Genomic DNA, 18,966 nt, shown 5'->3' on the forward strand with positions numbered 1-18,966 from the left:
CAAGTGATCCTCCTGCATTAGCCTCCCAAATTGCTGACATTACAGGCATGAGTGACCATGCCCAGCCCCAAACTTTCCTGTGAGCACTACTGTCAAAAAGGCAAGAGTTAAGCTTCAGTTTAGGAAACACAAACAGACATTAGAAGCAAAGTTACCAGACAAGGTTCTGGTCTGCTTTCCAGACCATCCCATTTGCTGCTGCATAGTGTGATGGTTAGGTCCCCATTACAATGGATCCAGAAGTTTCTTTAATTTTTTCTCACCTATCCATTATCTCTGATCCCGACAAGATGGGAGAGAAGAAAGGGTACTGCTTTAAAAAAGGAATCAATCTGTTTTATCATACTAGAGGGAAAAAATGAATTCAGGGTTGTGGACAATTACAATATTCACCCAGTTGAGTAGCTAGAATGTGGTGGGAGGTGTTAGATGAAGCAAAGTTTGCATTTTATTTTGTTTTGAACTTGAGTTTCAAGGTACTAGAACCTTTTTACAGAAGTGGGTTACACTGTTTTTACTAGCACAGTAAAGGAGTGCTTATTGAGCAGATTCATTTAATAACTGACTTTTTTTTTTTTTTTTTTTAACCCATCTTGATCCTTTCCAATTGATTTGATTTGTCTTATTGAACTATCCATGAGTAACCAGGTGAGTTCAGTCTTTCTTGGAGTAGTAAGAGACATATAAGCTCATCTTTTTCAAGTTTAATTACCTTTATTAAGTTTAATAAGCTTCATTTCACCAAAGAAAAGAATCAGTTTAGAGACGAACTCATTGCACACCGATTTAATTGACTCTGAGTCACTTTCAGAGCAAAATTTCAACGAAGGAAACAGAAGGTGCTGCATGAATTATTAGACCAGCTTGTGTCTGTTGTTCAAGCACCTTTCCCTTCCCCTACCCACAAGATGATAGGTGTATGTGTGTGTGTGTGTGCACGCTATTAGAGTATTCAGCTATGATATGAGTATGACAGGTGAAGAAGTTGAAATTTTCTGTCCCCAGCATTTCCATTTGTGAGCACTTTTTGAATCAGAGTCAGAGAAGGCATTTATAGAATTTGTTGGGGGTAAAATCACCCCAGAAAAAAGAGCAGCAGGTCACTAGTGGGATGGGATTTTAACTACAAAGACAACATTTTCAGAAGTCTTAAACTAAAGACATGTTTAAGACATAACCAATACTCCATTAAGAGGGAATTTGGGGACTTCAATGGAAAATCAATTTACTCCTGACAGTGGCTTAGTTGGCATGAATTTTCTAACAGTATTGGTTTTCCTCACTGCACAAAAATTTCTAAAACATAAATGAACTTACACTCATCAGATTTTCTTTCACCAGATTTGGCTGTGTATATATTTTACCTCCTGTTTTTTTAATAAAATGAATTTTTGGACTTCTTAACAGGAAAGTAGAAAATAGAACTGGCTTTCTCCCTCTCAAAGTATGATTATAACATTTAGACTGACCATTACATAAGGCCATGTAAAACTTATTCACTCAGTCAATAAATATTTATTATATACCAGGCACTGCTCTGGGCACTGGAGATACAGCAAGAAACAAAGCAAAGTTATTTGCCTCATGAAGCTTATAAACCATAAATAAATAAGAAAAATTTCTAATGTAAGAGATAGTAAAATGCTATGGAGAAAAATAAGCAAGGAAAGCAGACAGGGTATGGGGGAATTTAACTAGGGGAGAAGATGACACTTGAGCAACGACCTGAAGGGTGACCAGGCAAGCCAGGTCATCTACAGAAGGGGACATTCCAGACAGAGTAAATAGGACATGTAAAGGCCCTGAGGTAGGAACATGCCTGTGCTGGTTGAGTATTCCTGACACATTCCTATATGTCAGAAAGTATGCATATATCTATAGGAAAGACTTCCTGAGCCTCAAATGGCCTTGCAGATAACACAGACTCCCTCACACCAGGTCTGAGAGAATCTATGTCACTGTCTTTGACCTGGATTAATAATAAGTCTATGCAATCAAGATCCTGGTTCTGGGTCCATTATTGGCACCATCTCTAATCTCCAGGATGTAGTTTACTTTAGCACTTTGGGATCAGTGTCCAGGTCTGGTATAGTTCCCATCTGGCAGTGCAAATGGCTGGGATAAGGGATGAGACATCCATTTAACCATCAATAATCCTCATTAAAATAGCCCTGAGGACTGGTGGCTCAGTTAGTTAACCTGAGGGATTGATGGGGTCAAGGCTGAAGTTGGATCTCTCTCAAATTTCTGAGCACTCACATGACACAGAACACATAGGTAAGCCTAACCTGACAGCTCAAAGAGGTCAGCCATTGGTCTAATAAGAAACTGTGACTGAAGTCAAGCAAACAAACCAGAAATGCAACCCACTTGAAGTAAAATTAGTATTTGAAACTCTAGCTTTTTCAAAAAAGGCTAAACTGGAGATTTACACAAAGATTTATCCCACACCTCTTTTAAATAGCAAGTTCTCTCCAGATTCATTGCCAAAGCGAAGCATATCTATTCTGAAAGCATATTTTTCTTAATACTAAAAGACAATATTAAAGTACAAATTTAAAGCAGACATAGAGTAGTTTAGTAATTTTATCACTGAATATATAGAACATAATGTACACTTGGTCTCTTTAAATTGGCATGCTTAACCCAAATAGGTGAGCTCACAATAAAAAATTACAGGAGTACCATTAATTATAAGACTCTTACAATAATAGCAGCAAATGACATTGTTTTCTTTACAACTACCATATCTGAAACTATAAAAGCATTGCTCCAACCACTGTTTTTGAACCATTTCTTGGTTCATACTAATAGTGAAAACGGACTTCCCTATATAACATTTCTTCTTTGTTTCTGTGCAGAGTGAGTAAGAAACATCTCAAGTGTGATTCATCTTCAGTAGGCCTACTTTTCCAGTCAGAAAACAAAATCATTTATTACCATAGATCAAGTCTTTCCATTTAAAAAAAAAGTATTTATTTATTTGCCACTGCCATTTCAAAAAACTCTCCAGCTCTGTCATTTCAAATACAATCTGATAAGTTGGATAACTGTGTGCTCAAGAAGCTGGCAAGTGGCATAGGTGCAGGGCAAATCCAACAGTTCTTCAGCACCCAAGTACTGCTGAGTTTGATCTTCTTGGGACTGATTAAATTCATGGAATGGAAGCCCATTTAAAAATCAACCAAAGTACAGTATTTTCTATCTGGAATCTCAAGATTCCTACTCCTCCCCTCCTCACATTAAAAAAAAAATTAAAATACCTCTTTCTATACATAAAAGTGGGAGGTGCCCTATATTTCATTACAAGATAAACTATTTCAAGAAACAGGAAAATGATGGAAGTTAAAAGGTCCTCATATTATAGCACCTCATCCCTGCGTAGTGGGTTTAAATTTGTGTTACAATATTCCCCCCTTCTTAGGCTATTGCCCAGTTTAATTTTTATACATAATTTATCTATATGGCAATAATACCAATAGCTAAATATGTCAGGCATACTACTAAATGTCAGGGATAGGCAGAGACAAAGACAGACTTGGGACATGCCCTCATGGAGATTATACTATAGGAATATAGTGACCATTATCTCCATTTTATAGTTGAAGAACCATCATCTTAGGTGGACAGTGACTTGCCTGAGGCTATTCAACTACTAACAAGACTTGAACCAAGTCTATGTGCCTCTAAAATCTAAGCTCCTTCAACACCTGAATTAACTGAAGCATGAACAAATGGTGAGGGCTGCTGAAGAGCCATTCTTCAAGGTCCCCAGGCATATTTTAGTTGACTCAAACTGTAGGCAGAAAAATATCCGTGGTCATTTCAGAGTCAGGCCTTACCCAGTCCCTTAAGAACTTTGATGTTCTCTTAAAAGACACATTCCAAAATACTTTCCCATGCGAATGGACCTCCAAGGTACAGGAGCAGCTGAGCCCAGAGTTTTGGAGTTCTGAGCCCTAAACCACATAAAGTCCTGTAAAGGAGCTCTCACCAGGGCTCCTTCTGCCTGACACCTTCTGGAAGATTGTCACCTAATGTTGGCCACCTCCTCAGCACATGGCAAGAATTTCATCATTCCATTCTATTCATCTTCCTTCCGAAGAAGGTTCTTGGGACTCATCCTCATACTCTAATGAATGCTAACATCCCTTTTTCACAGTATTCTCACTTCTCCTATGGACACTCTTTCCACATCCTACTTTGGATCTCCACACCGACAATAAAGAGACCAACTGTGCAACCCTGAAACATATGAAACAGGGAAGCTCCTACCTGGTCTGATTGGAATGAACTGTTAAACAAATAATCCTTTATAGTACTCAAAAAAATTCTGTGGTTTTGTTGTTGTTGTTTGAGACAGAGTCTCACTCTGTCACCCAGGCTGGAGAGCTGTGGCACAATCTTGGCTCACTGCAACCTTCACCTCCCAGGTTCAAGTGATTCTCATGCCTCACCCTCCTGGGTAGCTGGGATTATAGGTGCCTGCCACCAGGCCCAGCTGAATTTTGTATTTTTAGTACAGATGGGATTTCACCATCTTGACCACGCTGGTCCTGACCTCAAGTGATCTGCCCACCTTGGCCTCCCAAAGTGCTGGGATTACAAACATGAGCCACTGCGCCAGGTCCCATAGTACTCAAATAATTTCGACATAAAGTGACCTTATTTCCTGACATATTCTTTCTTGGTGTAGGAGAACTATTTTATTCTTTTGAAAGTATATTGTGAACATTAACACTAAAGTCGCATGACAGGGAGTGAGGAAAGCAAGTTGGTTTACCTGATACTGCTTTGAGGGAATCTCTCATTTGACCAAATCCCTCATGTGGTCAAAATGACTAAGTATGATCAGAATTCATAAAAGACAATGTCTACATATTTCTAAACTAAAAAGAAAACAGCATTAAATAGGAACTAAGTGGCTCATTTCATGAGTGGGAGACAGTGTTTTAATGGTTTTTAAATATGTCTTCCTATCCCTCCCCCTACTCTAACTTACCCCATTTAACTCACTAACCAAAAGATTAAACACCCATTTAACCAAAAGGAATGATTTCCTAGCCTTTCTTCTGCAACTAAAATATCTGTCGATACCACACTTTGCTTGACTGAGATGTTCTGATGAGTGAGAAAAGAAACAGGCTCCCAGAATCCACTCCCTTTTTGTTTTCTACCCTAACTTCTCAGTCAAGTCAATAAATACGTGGTAAGTTGGAATGTGGGTCATGGCACTGTAAGACTTGGCCTGCCACAAGAAATGTCTTTTACTTCATTTCAGAGTCTCAAAATGATCTTGATATTTGGTCTAGTCGCTCGAGAAAAATTGGCTTTGGTGGCCCAACGGGGACCTGAGGTGGCCGGCTGGAGATGAGGCGGTCATTTCCTATCCAGAGCAGTGATATTGAGCAGATGGGGGCTGCCAGCCGGCTGGCTTCTGGATAGGCGTCCGTGTCAGGAGCGATAGGCTGCGAAGTCGCGTGGTGGGGCATAGGGCTGGTAATGCTTGCGGGTGGGCCCGGGGCGGCGGGGAGTCATGTTCATGTAGTCGCTGTGCAGGAGCCTGCTCCTCTTACTCCTCATCTGCAGAAAAGAGAAGTGTCGGTATGGAGGGACAATGTCATGGAAGGAGTTCTAAGACTTTGGACACAACTATTGATATTATTAACTGTCAAATGACAGAGACACTAAAACACTAACCTTTTTTGAGCACCCTGGACTTCAGTAATGACTAATCACACCCAACTACTGACTCTTCACATTGAACTCGAAAAAATCTCAAAGAAAGTATTTTAGAGAAATGCATCCCTGTTACTCTCAATGCTGTCATTTGACCTGAATTCAAAATGCATACTAATCAACATATCCACTATTGATATGTAAATACACTTGAAGGCCCTTTCTCCTTTGACTAGGTTAAGCCTACCCACATTGGATCTTCTTACATTAGCATTTGCTTAACAAGCTGTTTTTCCATAATTAACCAAAGAGGACCTTCAGCTCCTCCAGAGTCTGGAATAATCACAAATCTGTAAAGATGGAGTCCAAACTAATGGCAATTTACAGTTCTAGACAACTAGTACATTCCTATTTCTTTATGGGTATGTATTTCTATAAAGACAATACTGTCATTCATCTCTCTTTCATAGGCTTGGTTCCCTCAGGATGAATTTCCACCAGAAATTAGGGAAATAAGGGCAATCATTTTGCCTACCATGAATCTTAGCAAAATTTTTGACTAAGGGTTAGGAGCATCATTTCTGGATCAACGTGATAGTAAAATTTTACATTTCTTACAAATGACCCAGAAAACATCTAAAAACAGAAAGCCATCAGATTTCTGGATTCAGAATTCTCTATTATGAAAAAGGTGCCTAGTTCCTGGCATACAGGCCGATACTTAAGTAGATATGCTGTACATAAATGACATGATACCTAAATGAATAAATAAGTGAATGATTTCAGCCCTGGTTTTGTTTCCATACACTCCTGCCTGAGCACTTCACACCTTCCTTGTCAAAGGGGCATGAGTAAGTGCTAAAGAAAGGCTTGGAAAAACACTGACCTCCAGGTTACTAAACATAGCTAACATGTTTTAAGTCCTCACCTTCTTCAACTCTCAGCAGCATTCTATACTATTGATAACTCTCTTCTTTTTGTGATACTATTTCTCTTTGCATCTATGACATCCCAGTTTTCATCCTAACTGTCTTGTCACTCCTTCCCTGCCTCCTTTGCAAGCTCATCATTCTCTAACCAGCTGTTAGAATTTTTCACTGCTTGGTCCTAGGCCTTCTTCTCTACTGTATCCTCTTTCCCTAGGCAATCTCATCCACATTCACAGCTTCACCTACTCATCCAAATTTATATCTCTGGACTAAACCTCAAAGCCACTGTAAACTCAACATGTCTAAAATAAATTCAAGATTTCTCCAAAATGCTGAGCTTTTTTTACCAGTGTTTCTCATCTGAGTGAATGACACTACCATATATACAGTTGCCCAGGACAGCCCTCCTAACCTTATCCTTGACACCTCAAGCTCCCTTAATCCCTGTCCCAAGGGACATTTAGTGAAGTCTAAAAACATTTTGGATCATCACAACGGGGAGGGATGCTACTGGCATCCACTAGGTAGAGGTCAGAGATGCTGCTAAACATCCTGCAATGCACAGGGTAGCCCTCTGCAACGAAGAACTGTTTTGGTTCTACATCTTTTCTGTAAATGAAAGACTAGAGCTGTCTTGAGCACAGGATCACAGCAGGGCAGGGGTGAGACCAAGGACATGTCTGTCCCCAGATGAGTGTAGAAAAACAGCTGATAACCTGGGAAGCATTTTTAGTACTTACTCCAACCCTGCGGACTCCCTTTGCCAAACCTCCAAGTGTCAGCCTCTGCCTCTGGACATCGAAACCAAATCACAGCTGGTAGAGAGGCCACAGTAACAAAGGTGTCTTGATTCTCAGGTTCTTCACATTGCACGTAAAGATAATGAAAGGCCTGTTGCAGTCAACTCCCATGCTTATCCTCAAGCGATTGTCAGATGGTGGACTGACTTACTATCACCCTAACTCTAAACACAGCAGTGGGATGAAAATGACAAATGCATGGCTGGGAACAAACACCATGAAGAACCTACAGCGCCCATGTTTATCAAGTATGTGTGCATATGTGTGCAGGAAGTACCTACCCTATGTGTCTATGTCATCTCCACCCCTTCAACAGTGAATGTCAGCTAACGGTATGTGATTTCTGGACCATTCCTCCTTTGCCCTTCTCCCCATGCCAGCCTTACCCCCTTGTTTCCTGGGAACAGCAGCAACACACAGGGCATACGCAAGGTAATCTACTTAAGTACCCGGTCTTTAAGAATCTACTGGATTATTATACAAAGCAGACACTACCTGTACACACACTATCTACATTCCTCACATTGTGATCTGCAGTGGGGAACATAATGTTTTCTTGAAAGATTTCTTTAGACTAGGAAAACAGACAGCTTTACCAGCACAGCTGTGTGAATGGAGAATTGAAAGATAGTGACAGGTGCTGGCCTGTGACAGCTTGACCGAAGGGAGCTCTTTATTTACTCAAGTGTCAACATCAGGTCAAGAACTGAGATAGAATCTGCAGCTGCTCCCAGAAACCCACTCAGCCTAGAAACCCACTCAACCCAGAACTGCCTACAGTAGCATATCATAGGCCCTCAGGAAGTTTCGGAAAACAGCAACTTACATTGAGGCACACTGCAGACCAGCCAAAAATAGGACCTCAGAAAATCACCCAGGAAATAGCTAAACTCCAGGGATCCATGAGCTAGATGCCCAGCTCAGCAAGGTACTTGTTGCTTAAACAGCAACAGCAGGAAAAGATGAGCCCAGAGTAAAAATACTATGTTATTCTACGAAATATAAATAAACTTGTGTTTATACTCTTTTGGTAAGAGAATACAAAGACCCAGGTTTGAGATGCAGATAAGTGGTAGTTTTTATTGGGTAACCAAATTGACTACAAGAGGCCACAAATGACAGGCCTGCCCAATTCACAGGGAGTCTGTAAGACAAAGTAAAACAAAAATAAATTTTTTTAAAACAAAGCAAGATGAATCTCACTAGGAATTAGTAGTGCTGCCAAGGAAAAACCCAGCATGTCCGTGATGTGTCTGAATCAAAAGTGAACAGTTTAAATTCATTGAAAGTGAGAAACTGTTTTAGTCCCTTTGGGTGACTCAAGTCACTCAGCAAATTGATGTCTTATTATAGTAGCTGACATTCTAATGCATATTTATAATAAGTTTTCAATAATGAGCAGTGTCCTCTGCCACTGAAGGTTAAAGTAGTTCCCAAAACTACTTTCTGCAGAGCTAGTAAATTACTTTGACCTAGGTCAGCATATCACAGGGGAATGCCTTTCCTGGAGGGGTACCCAAAGGGCCACTGCACCTGGCCTTTAAGTTAGAAAGTTGAGATTCCCAATGAGAGGATTGAAAAGCCATATGGTAGGCATAAAAGCCAATGTCCAGAGATTAAGAAGAAACAAGAGCTAAGAATTCTAAAAACTCTAAAATCATCAGCAAACACCACAGAGGATCAAAGCTAGAAGTTAAGTTGGATGAAGACACCAAGATCTGGAAAGATGAAAGTAGTCAACTAACATCAGAGGCAGAATTCAGGCAATACTTTACAATACCAAAACCCCACCTTCAGGGTTGGGCAACTTGCAGAAGGCAAGCCAGGCAAATTCTTAAGATGATACCTAGTATAAAGAATTTCCAAGAACAAGCGACCACTTTCTTTCCTACCTTGCAGCAAGTACAGAGTAAGCAACAGGCAGCCTGACAAATGTCCATCTGAGCCCTAGGGTCTTCTGAACTGCAAGGAGCATGTGGGGAACAATTGAAAGGTAAGCTTCGGCAATAGGCCAAGAAAAGTCTAAAAGAATCTAAGACTGGATAATAGGAAGGCATGACTGTGGATCCAGGTCTGTACCTGCAGTCATCAAGCTGATAGTAAACAGAATGACTTCACATGATAAGGCTTTCAGAAATTACTGACCCATCTACGAATTAGGTAAATATATGGATTATGCCTTAAAGATGAGTATCATACTTCAGGCAGACTCATTTAAATTCTTAATTTGACCTCTCTGGAGGTTATCAATTCATCAATTCAATAAGCATTCATTAAGCACCAAATGTACTTAATATCAAATGGAGAATATCAAGATAAATAGTCTTTTGGAGACTATCTAGAGAAATAGTCTTTTATCGGCTGGGCGCGGTGGCTCAAGCCTGTAATCCCAGCACTTTGGGAGGCCGAGACGGGCAGATCACGAGGTCAGGAGATCGAGACCATCCTGGCTAACACGGTGAAACCCCGTCTCTACTGAAAAATACAGAAAACTAGCCGGGCAAGGTGGCAGGCGCCTGTAGTCCCAGCTACTCGGGAGGCTGAGACAGGAGAATGGCGTAAACCCGGGAGGCGGAGCTTGCAGTGAGTTGAGATCCGGCCACTGCACTCCAGCCTAGGCCACAGAGCGAGACTCCGTCTCAAAAAAAAAAAAAAATAGTCTTTTATCTTTGAAGAGAATACATTTCTCATTGAAGAAATGACTCATCCATGCATGTAACTTCTAGAAAAAAATTCAAAGACAACATGGAGTAAATACATTCTGTACCATAACTGTGTACCTAATAAGTTTCTGAGTAAGAACAAGTGTCACTCAGGGGTACGTTCTTAACTGTAAACGCGTTCATCAAAATGTGTTCAAACCCAGGCCAAAAATTCAATGTTGAGGAAGGTAAAGAAAAATACACCACATTTATTATGTAAACATTTGCAAAAGCTGGTACTTCAGTGGTGAGAGCTCAGAAAATTCTAACTCCCATTATAGTTTCATAATGACAGCACCATACTTGGCCTCACACAATTCAACTGCTTCAGAGGAGAAAAAAATATGACTCAGATAAACAGATCTAGTTTCTTTGCTAGGTTTGAATACACAATTTCAGTAGCCAAGTTTCTCATGATTTTTGATCAAGCCAACATTGTCCATTGGCTTCAGTTGCCTAGCTTCCCAAGTTGCCTAGGTGTTTATACATATATACGCATTAAAACTGTTTTATGTGTCGTAATTATATTGCAAAATGGAGAGAAAAAAGGCAACTGCTCCTAATCCCTTCACCCTAATTTGCCCATTTAGCTTCTTATTTTGCCTCACCACTTACTCAATGCCTTCTGGGAAATCTAACTCATATCAGATTTTTATCTCAGATAGAGTAGAACAGGCTAAAAGAGAACCTACTCGAGCATGGGGAAAAGAAAATCATCATCATATATTAAACAGAAAATAAACCACATAGGCAAAATTCTTGAATGTGTTCAGATTGCATGTGCAGTGGAAAAGTTACATAAAAGCAGTGCTGCGTCTCTTACCCAGAAAATACTAAAGGCCACTGTTACTAGCAAGCTATAGCAAGCCAGGACTCCACCAACCACCACCAGTGCCCAAAAGGGCTTAGAAGGTCCAGGAAATAGGGGGCTTGGACAAAGGTGTTTCCCTGAAAAACAAAATAGAGTGGATTAAATTATATAGGAATAGCAATTGAGTACATTTCCTTCCTTGTGAACATCAGAGAAAAATGTGAAAGAAATAAAAATATTAAACATATTACCAGCTTAGGGTGAATAGATTTCCTGTTTGAGACTTACCCAACCCCACCACTGACCATGACCTGGTCAGTTTTCATGACTACAGTTGAAAGCCATTACGTTAGGATGGTACACTGGTAGACTTGTATTCACTTGACTTTGTGGATTCTACTGTGTGATTCAAAATGGTGACTTCCAATGGCCTTAACCTACTTTACCCCTTTCTCCCATCAGAAGATAGTTAATCTAGACCCTAAACTGCATCCTTGGAATAAATTAAATAATATACATGTTTTCAAGCCTTAAGAAAATCATCAGCCGAATATGGCAGTCAGAACATTGGACTGCTAATCAAGAGAATAAATTTCTAGCTCCAACCCTGCCTAATAGATTATATGATGATGAACAAGTCGCTTTATATCTTTAGGAATCAAAAGGGGATGAGAAGGAATCTATAGAATTCTATTCAAAATTAGAGAAAATTAGAACTAGAAGGCATACCAAAAATCCTCTAGTCCATTGATTTTCAATCCTAGCTGCACATTATCTGAGGAAATTTGAAAATATAATGATGTTCAGCACCCCTTCCTCAACCCATATCAATTACATCAGAATCTCAGGGCTGGAACTAGGCATTGGTATTTCTTTTAAAATCTACTCAGATTTATAATATACAGACAGGACCGAAAATTACTAAGTACAGGAGCATTGGTGTCCTTCTCAGTTCTACTATAAATGATATGTGTATGTGTATGTATACATATACATAAAATACTATCCTAAAGTAGTATATCATTCATATAGGAAAAAATATTTCACTCTTAACTATAAGCAACATAGCATAATTTTTAAACCTTTGACTTGATACAAGTGAAATATTCTGTTTGGACATTATAGATACTAGAAATCTAAATGGGATTCAGCAAACAAAATATTCACACATTAATTGTCTCTATTTTGCCAGAACACAAAATCTAATCTGCCGCATTAAGTTAACAATTCTTTCCTTATTTAGTATCCTATTTTTCATCAGCATGGTTCTGTTCCAGCATAGAAGAAAAACCATTTATTGGCATTATGCTAGGATTCAATACAAAACTGAACATATACATTTCTTATTATCATTCCACAAAAAGGAAAACCTATGATATATCCACAAAGTATACCAAAAAACCAAATTTTACTTGTTGCTACCAATAAACTGTATTCTTCTTGGTTGAGGAATCATGATTTTTTTCCCTAACATTTAGGCAGAACATAACACCAACAAAAGCTCAGCAGACTTATTTTCACTAATTCACAAATACCGCTTAATAGTTGTACTGAGTTTTTGACTATGAAAAAGTTAGGTGACTTATCCAAGATCGCAGAGTTGATTAATAGCAAATTTTATGTCCCCTGGTTTCTAGTTCAGCATTCTTTGTATATTTTAGACAATGGAAAGGTACAGGCTGGGCGTGGTGGCTCACGCCTCTTATCCCAGCACTTTGGGAGGCCAAGGCGGGCGGCTGACGAGGTCAGGAGATGGAGACCATCCTTGCTAAAATGCTGAAACCCCGTCTCTACTAAAAATACAAAAAATTAGCCAGGCATGGTGGCGGGCTCCTGTAGTCCCAGCTATTTGGGAGGCTGAGGCAGGAGAATGGCATGAACCCGGGAGGCGGAGCTTACAGTGAACCAAGATCGCGCCACTGCACTCCAGCCTGGGTGACAGAGTGAGAGTCCGTCTCAAAAAAAAAAAAAAAGAAGAAGAAAGAAAAAGAAAAAGAAAAGAAAAAAAAAAAAGAAAATGGAAAGGTACTTTTACAGAGGAAGATTATGGAGCACAAAAAAAGACTTAGAAATAGAACTGAGTCTTCCTGAGTCTTAACCCATTAGACCCAGTTGTTACTTGAGGGCACCTAGGCTTACATTTTAATGGTAACCTCTTTTCTGTCATGATCCACTCGAATGGAGAAAAATGATCTATTCCCACATGCGGTAACTTCATCACTTACTCTCTCACTCAATGTCAGCAAAGGAAAATAAAGATATTCAAAATATAACCTTGAATCTCCTCTACAGTAAAAGGAAAAAATTTTCTGAAAACATTGTTTGTCTTTGTTAGTATCACATCACTTAGGCCTTACTCAACCTCACCACTGACCATGACTTAGTTTTCAGGACTGCATTTGAAAACCATTATTTTAGGTTGGTACACTGGTAAAACTGTATGTTACCTTTCACATGGATAATGGTTCCATTGCTCTTCTCATTGTCTAGGTAAGGAGGAGGATACATGACTTCAATTTTGCAGAAGTAAATATCTGTTTGGTTAACATACAAATTCTGGAGATAGAATGTCACTGATTCATTGCCCAATTTCCCATCACAGTTGAATCCCGTCTTTGAGTAAACCTGAAGCTGCTGGGAGTAATTCCCATACACAACACAGACTTCCACAGCACTATCCAGTCCTTTATGAAGGGATGCCCGGAACTCCCTTGAGAAGAGATTGTAGGAATACTTGCAGCTAAGGTTGACTGCATTGTCGTATGCTACAAGCATGGGCGACTGCTTCACCAAAATCTTGTTTCCTGGGGGGAAAAAATCATTTGCTTAGAACAAGAATATAAGGATAATTTTTCTTCCTAAAAGAAAAATGTATTAATTAACTAATGAACAGATCTCCAGCAAAGGTTTTCTCTTGGCAGAAGATGTAGGACCTCTTCGAGGGATAATTATACTGAGAGTTCAAAAGTTAACATTTTGATATTATTTGCATCTTCTTTTGAATGGAGCAATGGAGGCAGTACATGGCTTTCTGTTGGCATTGAGCACCACAGCTATACACTCAAAATTTTTAAATCTATATTCCTAAGACATTAATATTAATCATACATTGGGCCAATTTCCTGATTGGGTGATATATTTGGAGGTGGCTTTATTGCCTGACAGACACACAAATAGATTTGTTTCTTTGTTTGTTTGTTTTTGAGACAGAGTCTTGCTCTGTCGCCCAGGCTGAAGTGCAGTGGTTCAATCTCAGCTCACTGCAACCTTCACCCACTGAGTTCAAACAATTCTCCTGCCTCAGCCTCCTAAGTAGCTGGGATTACAGGCATGCACCACCACGCCGAGCTAATTTTTGTATTTTTTTAGTATAGATGGGGTTTCACCATGTTGTCTAGGCTGGTCTCGAACTCCTGGCCTCAAGTGATCTGCCTGCCTTGGCCTCCCAAAGTGTGAGGATTACAAGCATGAGCCACCAAGCCCAACCTACAAATAGATTTGTTTTTAAGTTGTGATACAGGCTTTTGTAAAGGAATTAAAATATTTTGAAACATTTTTACTTTGTTTATTGCCCATTCCAGGAGTGGGATGAAGAAATAAGAAAAAATATACCCAAGAGTTTGCTTTAATTTGTTTTCCACACCAAATTCAGAGAATAGCCTCCTCAAGAAATTCATAGATTTATTCCGTTAAATCATAAAAGGTGAAAGACTCCAGAGGGGAGTTACCTCTCTGGTCTATTATCTACCTTTACTGCTATCCCAATAAAAGATCAAAGAATCTGGAGACCATTTAGTTCAATCTTTAAAAGCAAAGAAACTGAAATTAGGTTATCATCTCCATAAGGGAAGAGAACACATTGATCTCATTTCCCATGGTATCCTCATCGTTGGCACATGACAATATTACTTTTTTTTTCTTTTCTAATGACTGTATAAGGCCTAGAAACATTAGCTGGTTTGTCTGAAGTCACCAAACAAATGGTAAACAAAGCCAGAACTAAAACCCAAGTTATCTATGACCAACTAAGAAATAGACCACTGAAGCACTGAGAAACTGAGAATCAACTTTGCAACCAAGAGACTTTCCAAAATTTTTCTTTTTTTTTTTTTTCTGGAGATGGAGTTTCGCTCTTGTTGCCCAGGCTGGAGTGCAATGGCGCGATCTCAACTGACTGCGACCTCCACCTCCTGGGTTCAGGTGATTCTCCTGCCTCAGCCTCCCGAGTAGCTGGGATTACAGTCATGCACCACCATGCCCAGCTAGTTTTCTATTTTTAGTAGAGATGGGGTTTCTCCATGTTGGTCAGGTTGGTCTTGAACTCCCGACCTCAGGTGATCCACCCGCCTCAGCCTCCCAAAGTGCTGGGATTACAGGTGTGAGCCACCGTGCCCGGCCCTCAAGAATTTTTCTAAAACAACAAACCACTTTGTGTCTTTGATTCAAATTTAATGCAAACAAAAGCATTTTTTTGTTCTTGTTTTGGGGTGTGTTCATAATTATTTACCTACTTGCATTTCTTTTAAGTTTATTTGAAGCAACATCCGTATACCCACACTGAAGAACCAAACAAAATCAGATTCATTTTTAAATGAAATTTACAATTTAACTGAATTTGAATTCATACACACAGGTGTTTTGTTTTGGTTTTGGTAAGAAGGAAATGGCATAGAACTAAATTAATAGTAACTTTTTGTCTCCTGTATAATCAACAATGCTGGCCAGGCATGGTGGCTCACACCTTTGTGATCCTAGCAATTTGGGAGGCCAAAGCCGGAAGACTGCTTGAACCCAGGAGTTCAAGACTAGCCTGGGCAACATAGAAAGAACCCATCTCTACAAAGTTCTTTTTAAAAAATCGTTGCTGGCTTTATATCAAGAACTTTAAAATGAAAAAATATCTGTGCCCAGGTCCTCCCACTTCCAGAAATTCTGATTTAATTGGTCTAGGATGGGGGAAAGGATTGATACTAAGTTTTTTTCTTTATTTTAGATAATAACTTTATTGAGATATAATTCAGGTACTATAACGTTTGCTGTTTTAAAGTGTAAAATTTGGAGACTTTTTAGTATATTCACAAAGTTATTAATGAATCACCACTATCTGATTCCAGAATATTTTCATTACTCCATAAAGAAAGACCATACCCATTTACCGTGACCCCACTTCCTCCCTCCCTTAAATCCCTGGAAACCATGAATCTACTTTGGCCCTATGAATTTGCCTATTCGGGACTGTTTTTATAAGTAGAATCATACAATATGTGGCTTTTTGTGTCTGACTTCTTTCACTTAGCATAATGTTTTCAAGGTTCATCCATGTTGTAGCGTGCATCAGAACTTCATCACTCTTTATGACCAAATAATATTCCATTGTATGGATATACTACATTTTGTTTTTCTATTCATCACCCTTTGGTTATACGAATAATACCGGTATGAGCATTTGCATACAGATTTTTATGTGGACATATGTTTTCAACTCTCTTAGGTATTTGCCAGCAGTAAAACTGCTGAATCATATGGTAACTCTGTGTTTAACTTTTTGAGGAATTGTCAAACTGTTTCCAAAGCAACTGCACCATTGTACATTCTCACCAGCAGTGAATGAGGGCTCCAATTTATCCTCATCCTTGCTGACACTTGGTATTGTCCATCTTTTCTATTGCAGCCATCCTGGTGGGCATGAAGTGATATCTCATCATGGTTTGATTTGCTATTTCTCTAATAAGTAATGATGTTAAGCATCTTTTCATGTGCTTATTAGCCATTGGTCTATTCTTTTTAGAGAACTCTCTATTCAGATAATTTGCCCATTTATTAACTGGTTAGGTTATTTATCTTTTTATTATTGAATTATTAGAGTTCTTTATACATTTTACATATATATATATATATATTTTTTTTTTTTTTCTTGACAGTCTCAATCGGTCATCCAGGCTGGAATGCAGTGGCACAGTCTTGGCTCACTGCAACCTCTGCTGCCTGGGATCAAGCAATTCTCCTGCCTCAGCCTCCCAAGTAGCTGGAATTGGAGGTGACCACCACCACCCCCAGCTAATTTTTATATTTTTAGTAGAGATGGGGTTTTTCCATGTGGGCCAGGCTGGTCTAAAACTCCTGACCTCAGGTGATCTGCCTGCCTCAGCCTTGATACAAATTTCTTATCAGATATGTGATTTGCAAATGTTTTCTCTCATTCTGTGGACTGTCCTTCATATTGTCTTAAAAGTTCCCCCACTTAATTCTAATATTCAGTTGGGTTGAAAGCCACTATGGCCTAGTGGAATTCACCTGACAACATATTTAGAATCACCTGGAAAAATCTAAAAGCTTTTGGTTTTCCAAGGCCAATTAAATCCGAATCTCTAGGTATAGGACCCAGACATCCATTCATATTTTTTTGTAATTTTGTAATTTCTCTAGTAATTCTAGATGGCAGTCAAGTTTGAGAACCAGTGGCCTAACAGAGGAAACCTAATTTCTTATCCTCAGATAGGCCTCCACAGGCTTTCCCAACCTCATTTCCTCAAACCGAAACCCTCCTAATTAGACCGACCATTTAAGCCAACATCCCAGGAACACACTGTGAGCATTCCTACCTCCGTGCTTTGTCTACTAACTCCTTGGAACAGAGCACCACTCCCTTCTCAGGTATCAAAATGATTACTATCTGTATCGCTCACTTGACATTTGGTCGAGTTCTACCTTTTGAACAACTCTTGTTTCACATGCTTCAATTTGCTTAGCTTTGGATTCATGTACAATTCCCCTAGACCCCTGGTTTCCAAGTCTCTTGACAGAAAGGACCACATGTTATGCTTCTTTACATAACACAGTATGACTAATAGACTCTCATTAAATAATTGTTGAGTGAAAGATGGTGATCCGGCTGTACTGTTGTTATCAGCAGCTAGGTTTGACTACCATCTCATTAAATCCTTGTTCAAAACCTGTGTCAACAACTTTAACTTCACTTATTATTTGTTCCACAAATATTTTGCAAAAGCACTGAAAAGTAAACAAGCAAAGAATCAAAAGGTTCAACTTGTCTTAATACAAACATCCAATTTGTTTTTTTGTTTTTGAATTATTTTGTTTGTTTCCTTTTTTCACTTTGAAGGAGACATTAGGTCAATTCTGATTGGAACAGCAACCAACTCCAGCAAGCAATGCCTGCATCTCCCCTCCTTTTCAGAGAATGCAGGTTAGGCATTTGTATTCTGCTTGCTCACCCCCCTGGGAATTGTGTTTCTATTGCTAATTATTTGGATTCTGTTTTAATGGATTCAAATTCTTGCTGATCTGCCTTTGTGAGCTGATTTAAAGAAAAACATGAGAATGACAATAGGACTTCTTCGTGGGGATAAAAAAGGGAGTGCAGGTGGGCTGGAGAGAAACCTCAGATGGCTCCCCAGTTTGACTCTCTCCCAGCATCCCCAGTGAGGTGGAGAGAGGGAAGGGAGAGGGAGGAAAGAACAAAAGCTATGGCATCTAGAGTCCAGTGGTTTGCTGAATATGTCCCGTCTAACTCAGGGTGTGACGTGTTCCTAAGATGCACATGGGAGAGAAGAATTGATTTCCCAAAAATGAATGGCTCTCAATTCCTGTCCTTGGGCAGCTCATGATCTGATGGGGAAGAAAGATATAAATAAACCCTACTTTAAACATAGTGACACAGTGATCTGCACAAAGCTTCTGGGGGGAACTAGGAAACCATCTAAGGATCTACGGAGATGACTGCTGACCTGAGTCCTGAAGGATTATGCATACATGGATTTGACCAACTTTTACTAAGTAAAAGTTAGCCTGGCTAAGATGTGTCTTTGTGTTGGGGGCTGGGGTGAGGTGGGAGAGTGTGTGTTTGGGCCAGGGGTGAGTTAGGGGACTGTGGGGAGGATAAGACAAAGACAGAAAAAGAGCAGTCTGGGCAAGGGAGATGAGGAGGGTAAGAAAGAGTGTGGCAGACTTGGGGAATTACAGCTACCTTCTTTTTGCTGGGCCATGAGTTATGAAAGGGAAGATTGTCAAAGTAAGCATAGTTC

General features: G+C 39.6%; 1 protein-coding gene across 4 annotated transcripts in view; it reads right to left on the reverse strand.

The window, feature by feature from the left end:
- Nucleotides 1–1,495: 1,495 nt before the first annotated feature.
- Nucleotides 1,496–18,966, reverse strand: part of CD28 (CD28 molecule) — a 39,703-nt gene continuing 22,232 nt past the window's right edge. Inside the window, exons 2-4 of one of the 4 annotated variants that reach the window (XM_011949906.1) lie at nucleotides 13,660–13,725; nucleotides 10,934–11,058; nucleotides 1,496–5,583 (exon numbers count right to left, since the gene is read on the reverse strand). In XM_011949906.1, coding sequence (XP_011805296.1) covers nucleotides 5,455–5,583; nucleotides 10,934–11,058; nucleotides 13,660–13,725 — 320 coding nt within the window. In that variant the 3' untranslated portion in view covers nucleotides 1,496–5,454. Of the gene's footprint in view, nucleotides 5,584–10,933; nucleotides 11,059–13,368; nucleotides 13,726–18,966 lie in introns of all 4 variants that reach the window. The other 3 variants (XM_011949905.1, XM_011949904.1, XM_011949907.1) reach the window with 3 other exon arrangements.

This window comes from Colobus angolensis, unplaced genomic scaffold (genome assembly GCF_000951035.1).
Source record: "Colobus angolensis palliatus isolate OR3802 unplaced genomic scaffold, Cang.pa_1.0 Scaffold30, whole genome shotgun sequence".
Taxonomy (NCBI): domain Eukaryota; kingdom Metazoa; phylum Chordata; class Mammalia; order Primates; family Cercopithecidae; genus Colobus; species Colobus angolensis.